The sequence below is a fragment of the Castor canadensis genome, chromosome 4 (assembly GCF_047511655.1).
Source record: "Castor canadensis chromosome 4, mCasCan1.hap1v2, whole genome shotgun sequence".
NCBI lineage: Eukaryota > Metazoa > Chordata > Mammalia > Rodentia > Castoridae > Castor > Castor canadensis.
Genome location: NC_133389.1, coordinates 19,967,705 through 19,984,161, shown reverse-complemented (window position 1 = coordinate 19,984,161; position 16,457 = coordinate 19,967,705). Strand labels below are relative to the sequence as shown.

The window sequence follows — 16,457 nt, the reverse complement described above, 5'->3', positions numbered from 1 at the left end:
TAAACCAAATTTAAGGTCAAGAAATACAAAATGTTGGCAGTGAGCAAGCCTAAGATTCTTGGATTCAAGGTTCTGTGCATTGATAATGTCCTTGGTTTCTGGGCCCTAAGGATGGGTCCCAAAAGTGGACAAAGAGAATCTTCAGTCTGGGTTAACTGCTCCAGACCCGGGTAACTGAGGACCAAGCACCTTGTTTTCTTGCTGGGTGCATGGGACCAGGCATGGGAAGAAGGGAGCTCATGGCTCCCTTGCAACTGTAATAGACATTACCCACTTTTTAGGGATAAGCAAGTGTGTGGTGAGCACATAAGTACAGGGAGGCATTCTAGAATATTCTAAGGATTTTTTAAGCTCTCCTAAAGCAGGCCACCCGGCTGCTGTTTGGGCCTTCTATGCTGTGTTGCTGCAGCAGGTGCTGCCCGATGGGACTCAGGGCGGCGCCTGGTAAGAGAAAAGCTTTTAAACATTTGCTTCTAAAAACCACTCTCCCTGCATCTCTGAGAAGCACCCAGCTGGTGTTTATCCTACACCGCAGCAAATTCGGTTATTTATCTCCCTATTCCGTAATGTATTTTATAAAGTAGTGAATGGTCCATTAAAGTAAGTTTGGGTATCTGCCTCCTTACAGCCACCTCCTTGCTGGTACCCTCAGCCGGGGAGGCCGTTGTCGTGGGCTGCAGCCTTCCAGTCTGCATTCCCCTCCCTCCGCCACCTCCCTTTCGTCCCTCCCTTCCCTCGCTCCCCTCCCCCTGGTTATTTGGGAGATTAGAGTTCATTAATTAAATCCTGTGCTTAGATCGAACTGTAACATTATTCCAATCACATTTATCTTGCAGGCGGCGGCGGAGATGGCAGCCTAGCTGCAAACGCGTGGGGGAGCCTGAGCCGGCGGCCGGAGACGCACGGCGCGGCGCGCTCCATCGCCACGCCGCCGCGTAGACCCACCATCTTCCTGCTCTGAGCTCGCCAGGCTCGCCCCTGCCCTAGGGGTCCCGCTGCTCTTCCCGGCTCCTGCACCTCACCCACCACCCCCGGCCTGCTGCCGCCCCGCTGCCCCTGCCCGGGTCCCCCTCCCCCGCCACACAGGCTCACACGCGCCCGCGAGCACACACACGCGCGCACACACACGCTGACACGCCAGCGAGCTGCTGGCCGCTCAATGGACCGATTTTCCCGGTTTCCCTGAGCCCAACCCAGACCGGGATGAGAAATTGCAAAATGGCCCGGGTCGCCAGTGTCCTGGGGCTGGTCATGCTTAGCGTCGCCTTGCTGATTTTATCGCTCATCAGCTACGTGTCCCTGAAAAAGGAAAACATCTTCACCACTCCCAAGTACGCCAGCCCGGGGGCGCCCCGAATGTACATGTTCCACGCGGGATTCCGGTAAGTGTGGGCCTCTATTTGAGCGCCCTGGGGCATCTGTCTGGTTTATGGTGTGTCGGGGGACCGTGAGAGAGGGGTGTTTGGGCTTCTCCGAGACACTTTGAGCAAGATAACTACGTGCTTTTTCCACTCCTCTCTCCGATTTTCCTTCCCTCCTCCCCTTTATTTTTTAACCCAAAGCCCCTTAAAACCGTTGTCCTAATCGATACGATTGCATTTCTCGTATTCTTCCTCAGCATCCCCTCCCCCATTTAAAAAACGGGGGAAGGGCTTAAGGAGAATGACGGTGGAGGGAGGCGAGGGGTGTTAGTCAGTTAGTCAACCGAGAGATGGACAGGCGTGAGATGAGCGCCCTCCCCACGCGCTGTCCGCAGACTCGGCGGGCCCGGCTCCGGGCGATTTAATGGCGCAGGCGCGGACTCTCCTCGCACCCTCCTCCCCTCTTCCCATCAAAGGATGCGCGGGTCTATTCTCTGGAAGGCCCTAGGGCGTTCTCCCTCGACCTCTGCCCACCCCGCTGCAACCCCTCCCCCTGTCCGGGATTTCTGCAGTTCCCCCGCCCCAGCGAGAAGTGAGTCTCCTAAAGGTCGCCCACCCTCACCCAGGTCGAAGTCACCGCCGGGAGGCACAGCTTGGCACAGCTCATCGAGAGCCCCACCCCTACCTGTGCCCCTAGGAGCACCCCTGGCACGGCCTCCTGACGCGCAGGTGGCAAATGCAAACTGCAACCTATGGTCCGAGCCGGGCCAGAGGTGCGGAATCCTGGGGGGAGTCCGGCCTGGGCGGAGGAGCGGAGCTGCGGGCGGCCTCCGGGGGTCTCCAGGCACGGGCTGGAGAGGGAGATCAGACACCGGCTCGGGAGGGAAGAGGTTAAGGCAGCAGCCGCCCCTCACCCCCAGCCTTCCCCTGAGTCTCCGGTTTCCTCTGCCCTTTCTCCAAAAATCAATTCCTCGGGGCGGCGGGGGCGGCGGGGGCGGCGGGGGCGGCGAGGGCGGCGCGGGTCTGGCGCGCGGCGGCGCGGCGCTGTCCGCGGTGCTGACTCCCTGGTCCTCGCTGCGCTGCCGGCTCCAGCCCTGCGTAGTGCTCCCGCCCCTGCTTTCTGCGTGACGGCCATTTTATCGTCTCTCCCGCACCCGGAGGGATGGACAATGGAGACGAGTGTCCCTAGTTTGCTAGATTTCTCCCAGGGGTGTGTAGGAGCAGAGAGTGGGCCACACTAGAGGGGCTCTGGGGCGGGATGGAACCCGCGCGTGTGCCAGCCGCTCCCCGCCACTACCCCCCCACCCCGCGACCCCAGCTGGCTGGATGTTAATGGCTACCTCGGCTCCCCTTGCTAAGGCTGGCACATTTGTCTACTCACGTCCCTCTCCAGGTCACAGTTTGCGCTGAAGTTTCTAGATCCGTCATTTGTGCCCATTACGAATTCTCTCACCCAGGAACTCCAAGAGAAACCTTCTAAGTGGACATTTAATCGGACAGCGTTTTTACATCAAAGGTAGGATAGGAGGAAAAGTTCCAAAAGGTGTTTTTGAATTCTGGAGCTCAAAAAGACAAAGAAGACATAAAGCAAACAAATCCAAAACAACAAAAATCTATCTCCCCCACCCTCATCCCTCACCCCCGACCCCCAGGTACATTTATATTGTCCTCCCTGACCTAACTGCAAAAGGTGATGATTGGTGACTCTCTCAAATATATGCCAAATATATGCCGTGCCCTCTCTAAGAAGGAAACACCAGGATGACCGGTTTGAATGGAAGATTACTTAGGCTTGATTGAGCACCATGAGATAAAGTTAACAAGTCTGGCTAAGACTACCAAAGCTATCTATGTTTTTAAAAATAAAAATTTAAAAAAAGGCTAATTACAAAAAAAGACCGTTCAGTTCACTTTTATCCCCTCACTGAAAAAAATTGTAATAAAATTATACTGCCTTAGTGAACACAGAAAATATCATAATCCATCTCCATCAAGTTACCAGTAAAGATGTGCACCCAAATGTATGTAGGTAAACCATGGTTTTGTTTTGGGTTTGCCTGTTTGTTTTCATTTAGTCTTTGCAGCTTTTAACTTACTGTAAAACTATTTAACATCATTCTTACTAATTGTAGCAGCCTTGTTTTATGCATGAAGAAGTTTTGTTATTTGTAGGAGGAAGAAGGAGATTTATTCAAATTTATTTATTCTCAGTGATTCTGGTCTACTCTTAGAATCACAGATTAGTCATTACTCCCTCCTCAGAGGGATTATTGTACTGGTAAATGCAGTGTGAACCATCTAGTGTATTCATTAGGGGTGTGAATACTTATTTTAGAAGCCACCGTACTTAGGGAGCTGTGTTTTGGTCATAGTATTTCTAGGCATTGCTCTTTTTAAAAATTGTAATCTACTGGCAGAATTAAATCCAGTGAATATCCACGGTATTGGGAAAACACCGTGTATTTGAAAAATTGGTATATTCGTATCATATGATTACAGTGTTTTATGTATTTATGTTCAATTAGAAGCTAGTTCATGAAAATTAATTAATTCTAAGCCCTAGGAGTGTTTTTTCATTAAACTTTTGGGGTTTTAATCTAATATTAATTTTGTAGACAACCCAGAAAATTTTAAGGTAAAACACATACCTTTTCCCCAAACACATTTCTAGCTCAATAAAAATATTCTCCCCATACTAGGCCATGTGACTGTAATGACCAATCAGAAGAATACTTACTTCTCAAAACTTCCCTCCTTTCAATCCATTTATTAGGTAATCTTTAATTAATTTTTACCAGTATTATTTTAAACTTGCCTTTATAACAGCTTATAAGAATACTACTGGTAATTTAGGAAATTTTGGATTGAAGCTGTCAGGTTATGTTGCTCTATACTTTGCAGAATGATATCATGTTCCAAATTAAATTCAAGCAAAGTTATGATGTACAAAACATTTCATTTCATTCCTGCTATTGTTTACACAAAAGGCACAGGTGTTTCTACATGGCTTCTTTGCACTGGAGACTCTAGCAGCAAAGTAACATGCTACTGGTCTCTCTTAAATATTTTAAGTAACTGAGACTTTTAAGAAGAGACACCTAATTTTACTTAAAACTCAAAATGAAATCAACCTGAAACTAGTTCTAAATATTACTCATTACTCTTGCCTTGCTTGTGCTCTGCATTATTACAATATACACATATTGTCATGTTTACAATTGCCTTTTTTAAAAAAAATTAGACATATTCCACTAAATTTGTGTTTCTATAGAATCAAGAAGAAAAATATCCATTTCATTATCCAAAGGGCCTAAATGAGATTATCATCTCTTTTCTATTAAATATTCAACTATACCCACTACAATTCCCACTTTCATGATTTAATAATAGGTAATGCTGTCCTGACTCATGTCTATTTGGCTCTCATTCAGATACCAGTGATATTTGATATTCCTTGAACTCTGCAGTCCAAGAGCAAACAAGTAGTCCCTAGTTACAAATGCTAAGTCATCAGTGTTTGTTTATTAATGTGCTCTTTGGGGCCTGGGTAAATTGTCTCCCTGAATTTTCTGACATAGTTTGGCATCTGCCTCTTCCCTAACCAAATACACTTCTCAAGTAGAGCAGAAAACCAAGAAATGGCAGCTAAAACTATAAATAGTATTTGTAAGCCTCAAAGGATTACATTCAGAGCATGACTGAAAGACTAGAACACATGTGTATGTTCTTAAGTTGTCGTCCCTTCAAAGACCACAATTATGAGCGTATAATCTTCCTTGGATTCAGTGTGCTTCAGATTCTTATACGAGTGAAATGGCAACATAAGATGGAAACTCAGTTCTTTTGAATGAAATGCACTTAATGAATTTCTTTTTATTTTAGGCAAGAAATCCTTCAGCATGTCGATGTAATAAAAAATTTTTCTTTGACCAAGAATAGTGTTCGGATCGGACAACTGATGCACTATGATTATTCCAGCCATAAATATGTTTTCTCTATTAGCAATAACTTCCGTTCACTGCTTCCAGATGTGTCACCCATTGTGAATAAGCACTATAATATTTGTGCTGTGGTTGGAAATAGTGGGATACTGACAGGGAGCCAGTGTGGACAAGAAATAGATAAATCAGATTTTGTTTTTCGTTGCAATTTTGCCCCCACGGAGGCTTTCCAAAGAGATGTTGGAAGGAAAACCAACCTTACTACCTTCAACCCCAGTATCCTGGAAAAATATTACAACAATCTTTTGACCATTCAGGACCGTAACAACTTTTTCCTCAGTTTAAAAAAGCTTGATGGGGCCATTCTTTGGATCCCAGCATTTTTCTTTCACACTTCTGCAACAGTTACGAGAACATTAGTTGACTTTTTTGTTGAACACAGAGGTCAGTTAAAGGTCCAGTTGGCTTGGCCTGGAAATATAATGCAACACGTCAACAGGTGTGTATATTTTATTGTATTTAACTAATACCCCACCAGATGGCAAATCAGTACTGCAATCTTTTGTGGGGGAGGGGACGCCATCAAATTAGTTTGTCGTGGTGTTTCATTTAATACTTTTGGGCAAACGCGTATCGTTTGTAATGAATGAATGAATCATTCCAGTTAAAAGTTCGGTCTACCCCCAGCTAGTAACCAAGTGCTAAATAGATTGGTGTTTCATCCATCTCCCCTCTCTATTCCCTGTCCCCTTCTTAGTGAGCAGTCACAGAATCAGCACACATCAAGAATTTTCTTGAAATAAATAACTGTCTCTCCGTAGCTGAATTATACAAAGCAAAATATTTTTAAAGAAGATGCAATTCACTTAAAACCATCTCTTTTGTTTGATGTCCAAGACTAGCAAGTCACTGAGTGAAATCATAAATTGTATGATCTGCCTTTATAATTTGATATTTAACTTCAAGAACCTATGAAAAGTATTTTATGAGCTTGTTATCTCTTATGACTTGCTAGAGAGACTGACCAGAGATGCAATGTTTTCATCTAGTGTGGTGGTTTTCAGCTCTGGCTATACATAAGAATTGCTTAGAAAGCTTTTAAAAATACTATTGCCTGGGCTTCACTTACAAGAGCCAAATGTAATTTTTCTGGTGGAGAGGAAAGTAGGGACCAGGCACTTTGTGAATTTTAGTAACTCCCCAGATGATTCTAATATGCAGTCAGATTAGAGAGCCACTAACCCAGGTCATTTTATAAAGCAAGATCAATTGTAGGGTTTTTTTTCCCCTTTAAATCGAGCAAATTGCCTCAACACTAATTTCTCCTATGTATGGAACCCCAGGGTCCTAACCGAGCCCCAGATATTATAAGTTAGCGTGGATTCTAGAAAGCCTAGTAACCAAGGAATTCTAAAGATTTTCAGCCTGTAATGGCTTATTCCCATCCCGTTGTCAACTAAAGTCTTCCGGATTCAAGATCATTTGGTTGATTTCCCATTGAAGAAGGCCATAGTCTAATAAACTGGAAGAATGATTCCTTAATTTATAGCCCAAATTGGACCTTTTTCTTTGGGAAGAAGAGGTGCTATGTAGTTAACAACAGGGATACAGATAGAAACTGGGGCTGTCCTCATTTCCCAGGATGCGTGGTCACCTTTCTAAAAGGTAATGGGCCACAACTCCTAAGTTTAAATGTGAATCAACCAAAGTATGAGGAGCAGGAGTTGTTTATTAAAAGTCACTGTCCCTAATGGGCAGAACCAGAATTAGAAGCCAGGACTTTTGCCAACCTGTCCAGTGTCCTTTGACCTCATCACTTTGCTCCCCTCTTGTTCAATTTCAGTGAACTTTTAAATTTCATCTAGAAAGGGAAAGGTCAGTAGGAATGGGCTGAGAGTGAATTTGTCCATATAACAGTCTAGACAAATCCACTCCCAGCTCTGTCCTATTGACCTATCTGATTGAAACCTTCAACACTGGACTCTGAATCCACATGTACTTATTATTCTGCAGGTACTGGAAAAACAAACATTTGTCGCCCAAACGGCTGAGCACAGGTATTCTTATGTACACCCTTGCATCAGCAATATGTGAAGAGATCCACTTGTATGGATTTTGGCCTTTTGGATTTGACCCCAACACAAGGGAAGATCTTCCATACCATTACTATGACAAAAAAGGAACCAAATTTACCACCAAGTGGCAGGAGTCCCACCAGCTGCCTGCTGAGTTTCAGCTGTTGTACCGAATGCATGGGGAAGGGCTCACTAAACTGACTCTGTCACACTGTGCCTAAGAACTTCAAATGGAAAGTGCCAAATGGCTGTTTAAAAAGTGCCCCAAATCAAATTGAATAGTCTTCAGAATAGAACCCCAGAGACTGTCTTACAAGACTTGACTACCACTTAAAAGGAAAGATGTCTTCTCCTCCCTCTTTTGCACTGCTCTTTGAAATGGTCTTAGTAGACTTAGCAGAACAGATGCATTGGAGCCACATAGTTTAAACTTGATTGATAAAGGAATGTTGCATTTGGAAGTATGCTGCTAACAAAATGATTCAAAGTATTTTTGTGTTTGTATTTTAATAATTAACTGCCTCCCAGGCGGATGAGGAGTTAGAGCTGTAGTCTACAGCTCAACTCAGATGCAGTCCTCATAATCAGAGGCCTCTGGACAATTGGGGCAAGATCTGTTTTGTCAGTGGGATCAAACTCTTTGAAATGGAAATGAAAAATTGGTTTGCATATCTTTTCTCTCTTTTCTCCTTCTCCTCTTCTCTCCCCTCTCATCTTCCTTCCCTTTCCTTCCTCCCTCCCCACTGCCCTTGCCCCACCACCATGGAGTTTAATAATTTGCTAGGTACTGAATTAGCTTTGCTTGTGTGTGTTGCATCTGTATTTGATGTGTTCAAGGCTCTGGGTAACTTTGATGTTTCATGACAAACCGAGAAAAATCATGATGAATCCCCTTGTGATTACTTTTATAAGAAATGAATCTTAGGAAGTCCTCCCTTGTCCATACGGTCATTTCACAGTAAGGTGGTCCATCTGGGATGAGTGGCATATGATGCATTGGATCTTTCACTATCACAAAGAAAGCCTATGGTGTGGGTGTCATCACATCTCTTGGTGTTAGTGTAGTTAGGGCAGACAACAGCATTGTGGCCACATCTGCAAGGGCATTGCAGCCTAGTTTGGTTCCTCCTACAATCCCATCTCAAGCACTGGGCTGGGTATTCTCTCAGAATATAGAGGCAGCGAATCTGCTTAAGAGCTTGAGAAGAAGAAGTTGTTACACTCTGTAAAGTCTTCTGAACATGTTGCTCATTCAGCTTTTGAGAAGCAAAAGGTTTGGAGTGAAGAGAATCTCTGGAGTTGGCCAGGCAAGCCCCATGCAAATAATGCTAAGGTGAGGTTGTTTTCAGTACAGGGCCCACCAACAGCAACCTGGACTTGTTCTTTCTGTGACAATGTTAGATACAGAATATTCCCTGTTTCTACTGAAATCAGGTCTCTATGCCTATGTTAAGCATTTCTAAAGGAAAAGCCATTGTGCGGGGGTAAGACTTGGTACTAAACAGACCTTGGAATTTGAAAAACGTAGACTTGCCATGAAGGAATTAGTCGGACATTCTCCTTTTCATTCTTTCAGTCTTAGGAGTGGAAATCGCATCATTCCCACCCTGGCTTTTTCTGAGCATCACTGTTCTTCCAGTCAGCCCAAAGTCTGGCCAAGTTGATGTGAAATTTTAATAAGAGTTTCTTTCTTCTTTCCAAATGCCAGTCAAGCACATTTGTTTTGTCTGAGTGGAATCGTTCATTCTTTTTCTAGAAACAATATCAAGATTGCTTGCAGTGTTACAAATATTGTTTTAAAATTGCTGCAGGGGCATTGCAGCCTAGTTTGGTGTGGTTCGGCCATCAGCTCATTGCCCCCTCTTTGGGAAGGTATAAAAGTATAAAATGAATACAATAAGGAAAGCTGCAATCTTTATGCTTATATTCTGCCTAGTCCCAAAACTGTATTGTTCTTTTCAGAAAGCTAATCAGAGTAGCTTACATAGAATGAGATACTAACCAGCGAAAGAAAAACCATTCAAGTTCAAATGTTACGCCAACTGTGGCATGTCTTACAACAGTGTGTGAATGGCAGTCCTCCAAGTAGGTGGAAAGAAATAGCAATGGACATTTTGAAATAGGAAACACTAAAGCAACTTTATATGTGAAAAAACTTAAGGGGAAGATTTTTAAATTCAATGGTATACTTTTATGGCTATGAAAACCACACCATATTTGTTCCCAGCACCTTAAAGAAAATACTACCCTTCTCAATCTGTACTGTGTTAGGACCAGTGTGAGATTGATAACTGACAGAAGTGTGTAGTTGGATTACTTACTTCATTTGGTTACAGCTAAATAATATTAATGTCAGTGTTATCCAAACTAGGTCTGACTCTGTGGTTTTAATCCGATTGTGCCCATTGGTTTTTACTAAATACAAATGCATAAACTCTTTGAACCAGGCAAGAACAAAAGACCAGAATCCCTGAAAGAAATGGGCTATTTAAATTTGATCTTATCGCAATGCCAGGGTTTTTAGGGTTTTTTTTCTTATGTTTAGACACATTTTTTAAATCTTTATGCATGTTTGCTCCAACTTAACCATTGAGAGTAGGAAGACTTCCCCACCTTCCACCATCATTTCAGCTGTAAAGTTAACAGGAACTCAAAATGGTGAGGAAATGGACTTGCTCCAGAACTAGAAAGGCTTAAAGGGCTGCTCATCTCTGCCTCCAGGCAGGATTCCTTGGATCTGAACCAAAAGAACTTTGTTTAAAAATTCTCTAGAAAAGAAAAAGCAGGCATAATGGTGCATACCTATAATCCCAGCACTCAGGAGGCTGAAGCAGAAGGATCATGAGTTTGAGGCCAGCCTGAGCTACATAGATCCTGTTTCCAAAAAAAAAAAAACCTCTGAGGAAAATTTTAAACTCAACCATTATTGGTTAACTGTAATTCACATAGTTAAAAAATTCTTCATTTACAGCCTAGATTCTTCCCATTGCAAAAACAACAAAGATGCAATGTGTGGGGGAAGCATTTATCCCAATTTTTAGTACATAATAAGCTCAACATATAGCAGCCTTTACTATTTTATTATTTTTATTCTCAGCTGTGCCCTTGACCTTTAGTTCCAACATAGAGACAAGCAATGCTAGCTGATAATACATGGTCTGTTTTTGTTTTTAAAGATTAAAAATACATAATCACTGTCATGACCAAAAGACTGGGCAGGTCGCATATGTCCTGATTAGAAAGGCAGCAGGTGACCAAAGCTTGCTGGCTCTCTCATGGCTCCCAAATTTGTTGAGTCAAGTGCTGTGTACTAGGCAGATGGCACCATTGGGCCTCCCACCTATCATATATGGATATGATACAAACCTCTGGTTTCTACATTGGCCACAGTTGATTGGTTCTAGGCTAAGTACATTCCTTTGAGAGAAACTTTCCCCTTTTTAGGATTCTTACAACAGAGTCAACGTTCAGCTTTGGGAATAAATCTCACTGTAAAGTCCCCAAAGCTATCCACACATGACACCAACACCATGACCATTTGAGTTGTAGAGAAGAAAAGGAAAAGCACATACATGAGGCAGCCTGCTTAATGCTAGACTCTCAATTTAATCAGTTGTTCTGAGTGTCTTGAGGCAATAGGGTTAAAAGATGGTACCAAGAATTTCTCCCAAACCAAGAAGTTCCTCCAAATATTTGATGATTTACAAAAAAAAAAAATCTATGGTTCCTCCACCTTTGTGTCTGTGTCTTAAGTGTCCTTGGCCATTATAAAAGTGTTGTGTGTCTAATAGCATAATTGTCCCCAAGTAGTGCTGACTGTGGACACTGTGCCATCTGTCCACTACCTTGATGTCAGACACCTGACCATAGAATTACCAGCAAGGATGTGCAAAGGAAGGGCCCCCCTCTAGACTCCTTGTGCCCAGGTAGCAGTTACCCACAAATAATGAGTGCCCAGACAAAACCAATTTAGAGAGGAAGTCAAGGAATAGAAAGACATTTCTTCTGACTTCAGGCAAGGCACTGATAACTAAGTACTCTCAAGATACTGATGTGTTAGTAACCTAAGGCCCATGGCAGTAGGGACAATATTGTAGAGTGCTAGGACCCTGGAAAATAAGAACCCTTTAAGCTTCTCCAGTCCCAATCCTTGACTTTACAAATGAGAAAATGGAGCTACAGAGATAGTGCTCAAGATTTCATAGGTAATTAGTGGAGAAATTACGACTTTTTAATCTTGGCTTTATCAGCATCAAATGAAGATGGGCTCAAAGAGAAGGTGATTTTGGTTTGGGATATCAGAGTACAAAAAAACAAAAGGGCTGTAAGAAAGATGAAAACTAAATACATTTCTCAATGCAAAGCAATAGAGGGGAAATTTGCCTAGGTATACAATAGTCTGCTGATAATCAACACACTGTCCTCTGAAATGAAAGACTCATCCATTTACTCATGGGTAAATCACTATTTGATAAATCATGATTCAGTTATTGATGACTCACAGTTGACAACTGAAATCTTATCCAATAATCTACTCATTTTAATAAACCCGTGTTTAATATGTCTGCATAATTTAGAAGTTGAAGACTGAAAATGGTTAAGTACTTTTTCTCATGTTTAATTTTCAGCAGGGGTCCCTTGAGTTAAGAAATGCTTTCCAAATTATAAGTAATTTCAACAGCAGATTTTGAATTAATGCATTTAGTTCAATTTGCTAAGAAGATGTACAAATAATAACTTTGATAGGTCTTCGTTTCTTCAAAATGACAGACTGGGCAATTTTCTGTATAACGTTGTATCTGTAAAGCCTGTTTTCCCCATAATGTTTGAATGTACCAGGTGAAATTTCTGTTTAGCCTCTACTTCTTCCTGAATGTGTATAAATGATGTTTTAACTTACAAATAGAATGTAGACTGTGTGATGTGGTTGATGGAATACCACAGGTGCTGGGGATTTAGGGCATCTTGGTTGGCTGGTTGAACGGTCTGGACTCTGTGGCCCAATTAATCAAGGTCACAGATGAGTTGATACCAAGGACCAAAATGATGCCTCTCTCACACTCGACTGCTTTGCTACATAGATGTAACATTTGAAATGGGAAACATTTTAGAATGTCATTATTGTGTTCTGGGGTGTTTTTGAACATTTGTTTTTATTGTGACTTATTGAAGATACATGTGTTTGAATAGATGTTGTTCTCCTCAGTGAAGCTCATTCTTTCGTTGATTACAGTGAAATCACAGTGAAGAAGTTGCAGAATAGCTGACTCCATTTAAGATTACAGTGGGGTTATAGAGTTAGGATCTGGTTTATGCCACTGATCCATCCAGCAAACAAAGATGTATAAATGTGAAACTCTTCAAAATACAATTCTTTCTTCTCTCTCCAAACCTTTGACTCATAGTGTCCTGGGATAAATCCAACTTAGAAAGATTCCTTGATGATTCTTATGTGGCCAGCGTCTGGAAACCAGTGATACATTTCATAGTCAGCTACACCATTTTGACCAGAGCAGCTGAATTCTTACTACCCTCAGGTTATTACTAACGAAGATTCCATGACACATGGCCATGCAGACACAGTCTTAGTAACTCATCCACTTTTGACTGAACTGACCGTTTGCTAACTTGTAAGTGAATAGTAATTGATCAGTCTAGTCAGAATGGATGCAAGCCTCAGGACAACAGAGGGGAAATGCTTTAGTATACATTACTGCAAGGCCAGCTCTTTAAACTAAGAGGCAGATCTCAGGTCATTCATCGTTATAACTGGGTAGAATGAGAAACAGGGAAGTTAAACGATGCATTCAGATTCAATTCGGGTGTCATTCCCAGAACCTAAAATATTCCTTAAGGGGTTTGATTCCTCAGAGCTCCGAATAGACCTTTAGTTGTAAAGGTCTTGCAACTAAAATGAAACCAGTCCAAAAGAAACCAGAAATTCAAGGGGCTAAAAATCTAAGACCAACCAAGTATAGACAAGGTGGTCAATTATTAAATGCCTTGCCTTGGTCCAACCTCTATTGGATACGGTGCCATCATCCTCAGGAAGTTTGGGCCAGGCTTCTCTCTGTAGCTGTGCACATGCAAAGCTTTTAATCATCAGAAGTACCCAAGGGCTCCTTTGATTTCCATTCGCGTGATTCTGAAACAGTTTTAGCTTCGTTGTGCTGACAAACGTTTAACCACTAGCTCTGAAGAACTAGTGTTTGCCCATTTTCATGGTGTAAAGACTCTAATCATGTCCTGTTTCGAGCTACTAACTTAATGCCAACCAGATGAAAATGTAGCCGTTTTCAAGAGCCATAGGGGTTGGCTTCAGCTCATGAGCCAACTCCAGCACAGCACTGCCTGGACAATTCTGAGTCAGTTGGGTACCAGACAGAAGAGGGTAGTGATGGCTTTGGAGGGATGCCCAAGTACCCCTTCCCTACAAGAGGGCATTTTTACCTTGGTCAGTTCACTAACTTTTAGAAGAGTATATTATTATATTCTATAGGCTAAGGCCATAAGGTGTTCAAAATGGTCCCTAGCCATATGCTATTAGGAACCTCTCAGTAGATCCTCCACACCTTACGAGATACCACCCATGGTTTTTCTTATTTCAAACAGTGTGCTTCCAGATAAACATTCTGTACTTTAACTGCCAGTTGAACCCATGTTTGTCTGATCTTTTTCTTTCTTTTTTGCTATTTGAATCCTATAGTCTGATTCCCTGGTTCTATAATTTTCTCTGTCCACTTGATTACTATCATTTAAACAGCACAAAATTCACACAGGTCCATAAAACAGGGCCTACAAAGGAATAGGGGAAGAACAAGACACCCATTTGGCTCACCTGGTCCCACACACCTGCAAAGGCTCTGTGGTTTGAGGTATGTACCCCACCAGGGGATACTCAGCCAGGCACCATGCCTGGAGTTAGTATATCCACACAGCTGGACTCTACCCGGGTAAAAGCTCCTAATTATCAAGAAACACCCCTGAACTGGAACACCTTTGGGAATTTCAGGGGCTAAGTGGACAAACTTTGTAGCGCAAGATATCATGTGATACTTTCCCCTTAGCTCAGCTAGTAGAAGACTGGACCCTGCAGAAAAAAAAAAAAACTCTACCAACCAACACACAGCCACTGCAATTACCTGGCATTGAGCTGTCCTTAACCACTGGTTGTGCGTGTGCTCCCTACTGAGGGTTTAGAAATCAGATATCTTTATCCCACAGAATAAACTGATTTTGCATACAAGGTCTTTGTTTTTTTCATGTAGAAGTCATTCTTCAGTAGTTTAATTAAATCCTTTGGAAGACAGGGCTAAAAAATGTATTTAATTCCTCAGACACACAATGATTGGTTGTAGGTTTTTATTCTGCATGTAGTGAATCAAAGTTAGATTATGAAGGACCAAATCTATTTTCCTAGCTTTAACAAAATATCCTACAGATTTCATAAGGCATTTCTACCCTGTAAATGTTTGAAACTCAAGTTGGACATTTTTAATATTATGTTTAAAAGGCTAGGGTATACCACTGTTTTCTGTTCATCAAAATGAGCTTGTTTCTATATACTGAGCAAGATCATTTTGTTTTAAATGAGTCAGAAATGTGTTTAGGGTTTTTTTTTTTACATTCCCCAAAATTGCATGTAGCCTGGGGACAAAGTATACCTTTATCTTCTTTTCCTGACACCAGAGACAGAAGTCCATAACTTCAAGTAGAAGAGACTTGACTGACCAACCCCATTTTCATTATGAACAAATTTACAGCAAACTAAACACTCCCATAACATTTTTAGCTAGGAAGGTGGGAATGAAAATTGGTAGACAGTGGGAGGGAGTTTTGATCAATGAGTGTAGTGTTATTAAGACACTTACAAAAAGGAAGAGAAGGCTTCCCTCTGAAACCTGGAATCTAGAACATTTTGCAAGACTTTCACATTAGAAATGCTGTTAACCATATTTCTAGATCCAGATCTTAACCTACACTGCAGAAAAGCAACCTTGCAGCTGAAATCTCTAATATGGACTTAATGATAGACTGAGACCCAATTTCCAAGCATCAGTAACCAACCTTCAGGGACACAGGAAAAACACATCCAAAAGCACCATAATGCAGGATGGTTTGCTCACATGGGATGGTCACCTAAGGCCATAAAAAGAGGTTCATGGATCTAGACATTATTTCAGGTCTAGATTACAGACCAGCATTCTCAGTGTGGAGATGAGAATCAAAAGGTCAAAGTGAATGGTCTACCCAAATGGAGTTAGAGTGGAGGTCTCACTCCATACCCAATCACTCACTCCAGACCACGCCATGCTGCCTCTATTCTTTAAGTAGGACGCTGACAATCCATTGTGAAAGCATAAACTAAAAGTCACGACAAAAGAATGTTTGCGATATTTTCTCTTACTTAACCTACTTTGGTTTCACCATTTCATTTAAATACCATTTTGAAGAACATGATGTCAGTGTAAAATAAGGAACAAAGGTCTTTATAGAGTAATGAAGAAATCCAAAGGTCAAAATAGTGAATTTAAGTTATTTAAAGAACTGAGTAAGTAGCACGCATCAGGGAAAATAAATGCCTCGTCTTGTTATTACAATGTCACCCTCCCACACAGACACCTGATGTGTTCATTTTGTAAAAAGCCATTTTATGACTAGAGACTTGTCATAAAGATGCCATCCCTGCCAGACACCATTAGAAGTTCTCCTGCTCTTTGGAAGAAACCAGAGCCCTTAGGAATCAAACTCAGCTGTCTTGTGAAAGGCAGTCTTACCTGCTCTTCAAAACAAGCTGCCAGATGGTGAGGGCCACAGATACCCGAAGGAAGCCAACACTGTGGGACTGAGGACCATGTAAATATTTTCTGCCTTCTTGGTGAACAAGGATGATCACCTTTCTTAGAGGCAATTGCGTGTATATTGTGACTGTAATTTGTAAAGAAAATGCAATGGTTTGCTTTGACAGCTCCCCAAATGTCCCTATTAAGTGTGAATGTGCCTGCCTCATTGCCTCATGTGCCAAACTCAGTACTGAATGCATTGTTTTTAAATAAACTGTTTTATTGTGCATTGGAAAA

General features: G+C 42.1%; 1 protein-coding gene and 1 long non-coding RNA gene across 3 annotated transcripts in view; one reads left to right on the top strand and one right to left on the bottom strand.

Moving 5' to 3' along the window:
• Positions 1 to 2,347, bottom strand: part of LOC141422466 (uncharacterized) — a 14,993-nt gene extending 12,646 nt beyond the window's left edge. For both annotated transcript variants that reach the window (XR_012447020.1, XR_012447021.1), the window contains exon 1: positions 2,047 to 2,347. This is a non-coding gene — a long non-coding RNA (uncharacterized lncRNA). The remainder of the gene's footprint in view (positions 1 to 2,046) is intronic.
• Positions 861 to 16,457, top strand: St8sia3 (ST8 alpha-N-acetyl-neuraminide alpha-2,8-sialyltransferase 3). The gene is made up of 4 exons (XM_020170551.2): positions 861 to 1,382; positions 2,755 to 2,877; positions 5,244 to 5,801; positions 7,316 to 16,457. Exons 1-4 carry the CDS (start codon positions 1,204 to 1,206, stop codon positions 7,596 to 7,598), a joined length of 1,143 nt encoding a protein of 380 aa, XP_020026140.1. The 5' UTR covers positions 861 to 1,203; the 3' UTR covers positions 7,599 to 16,457.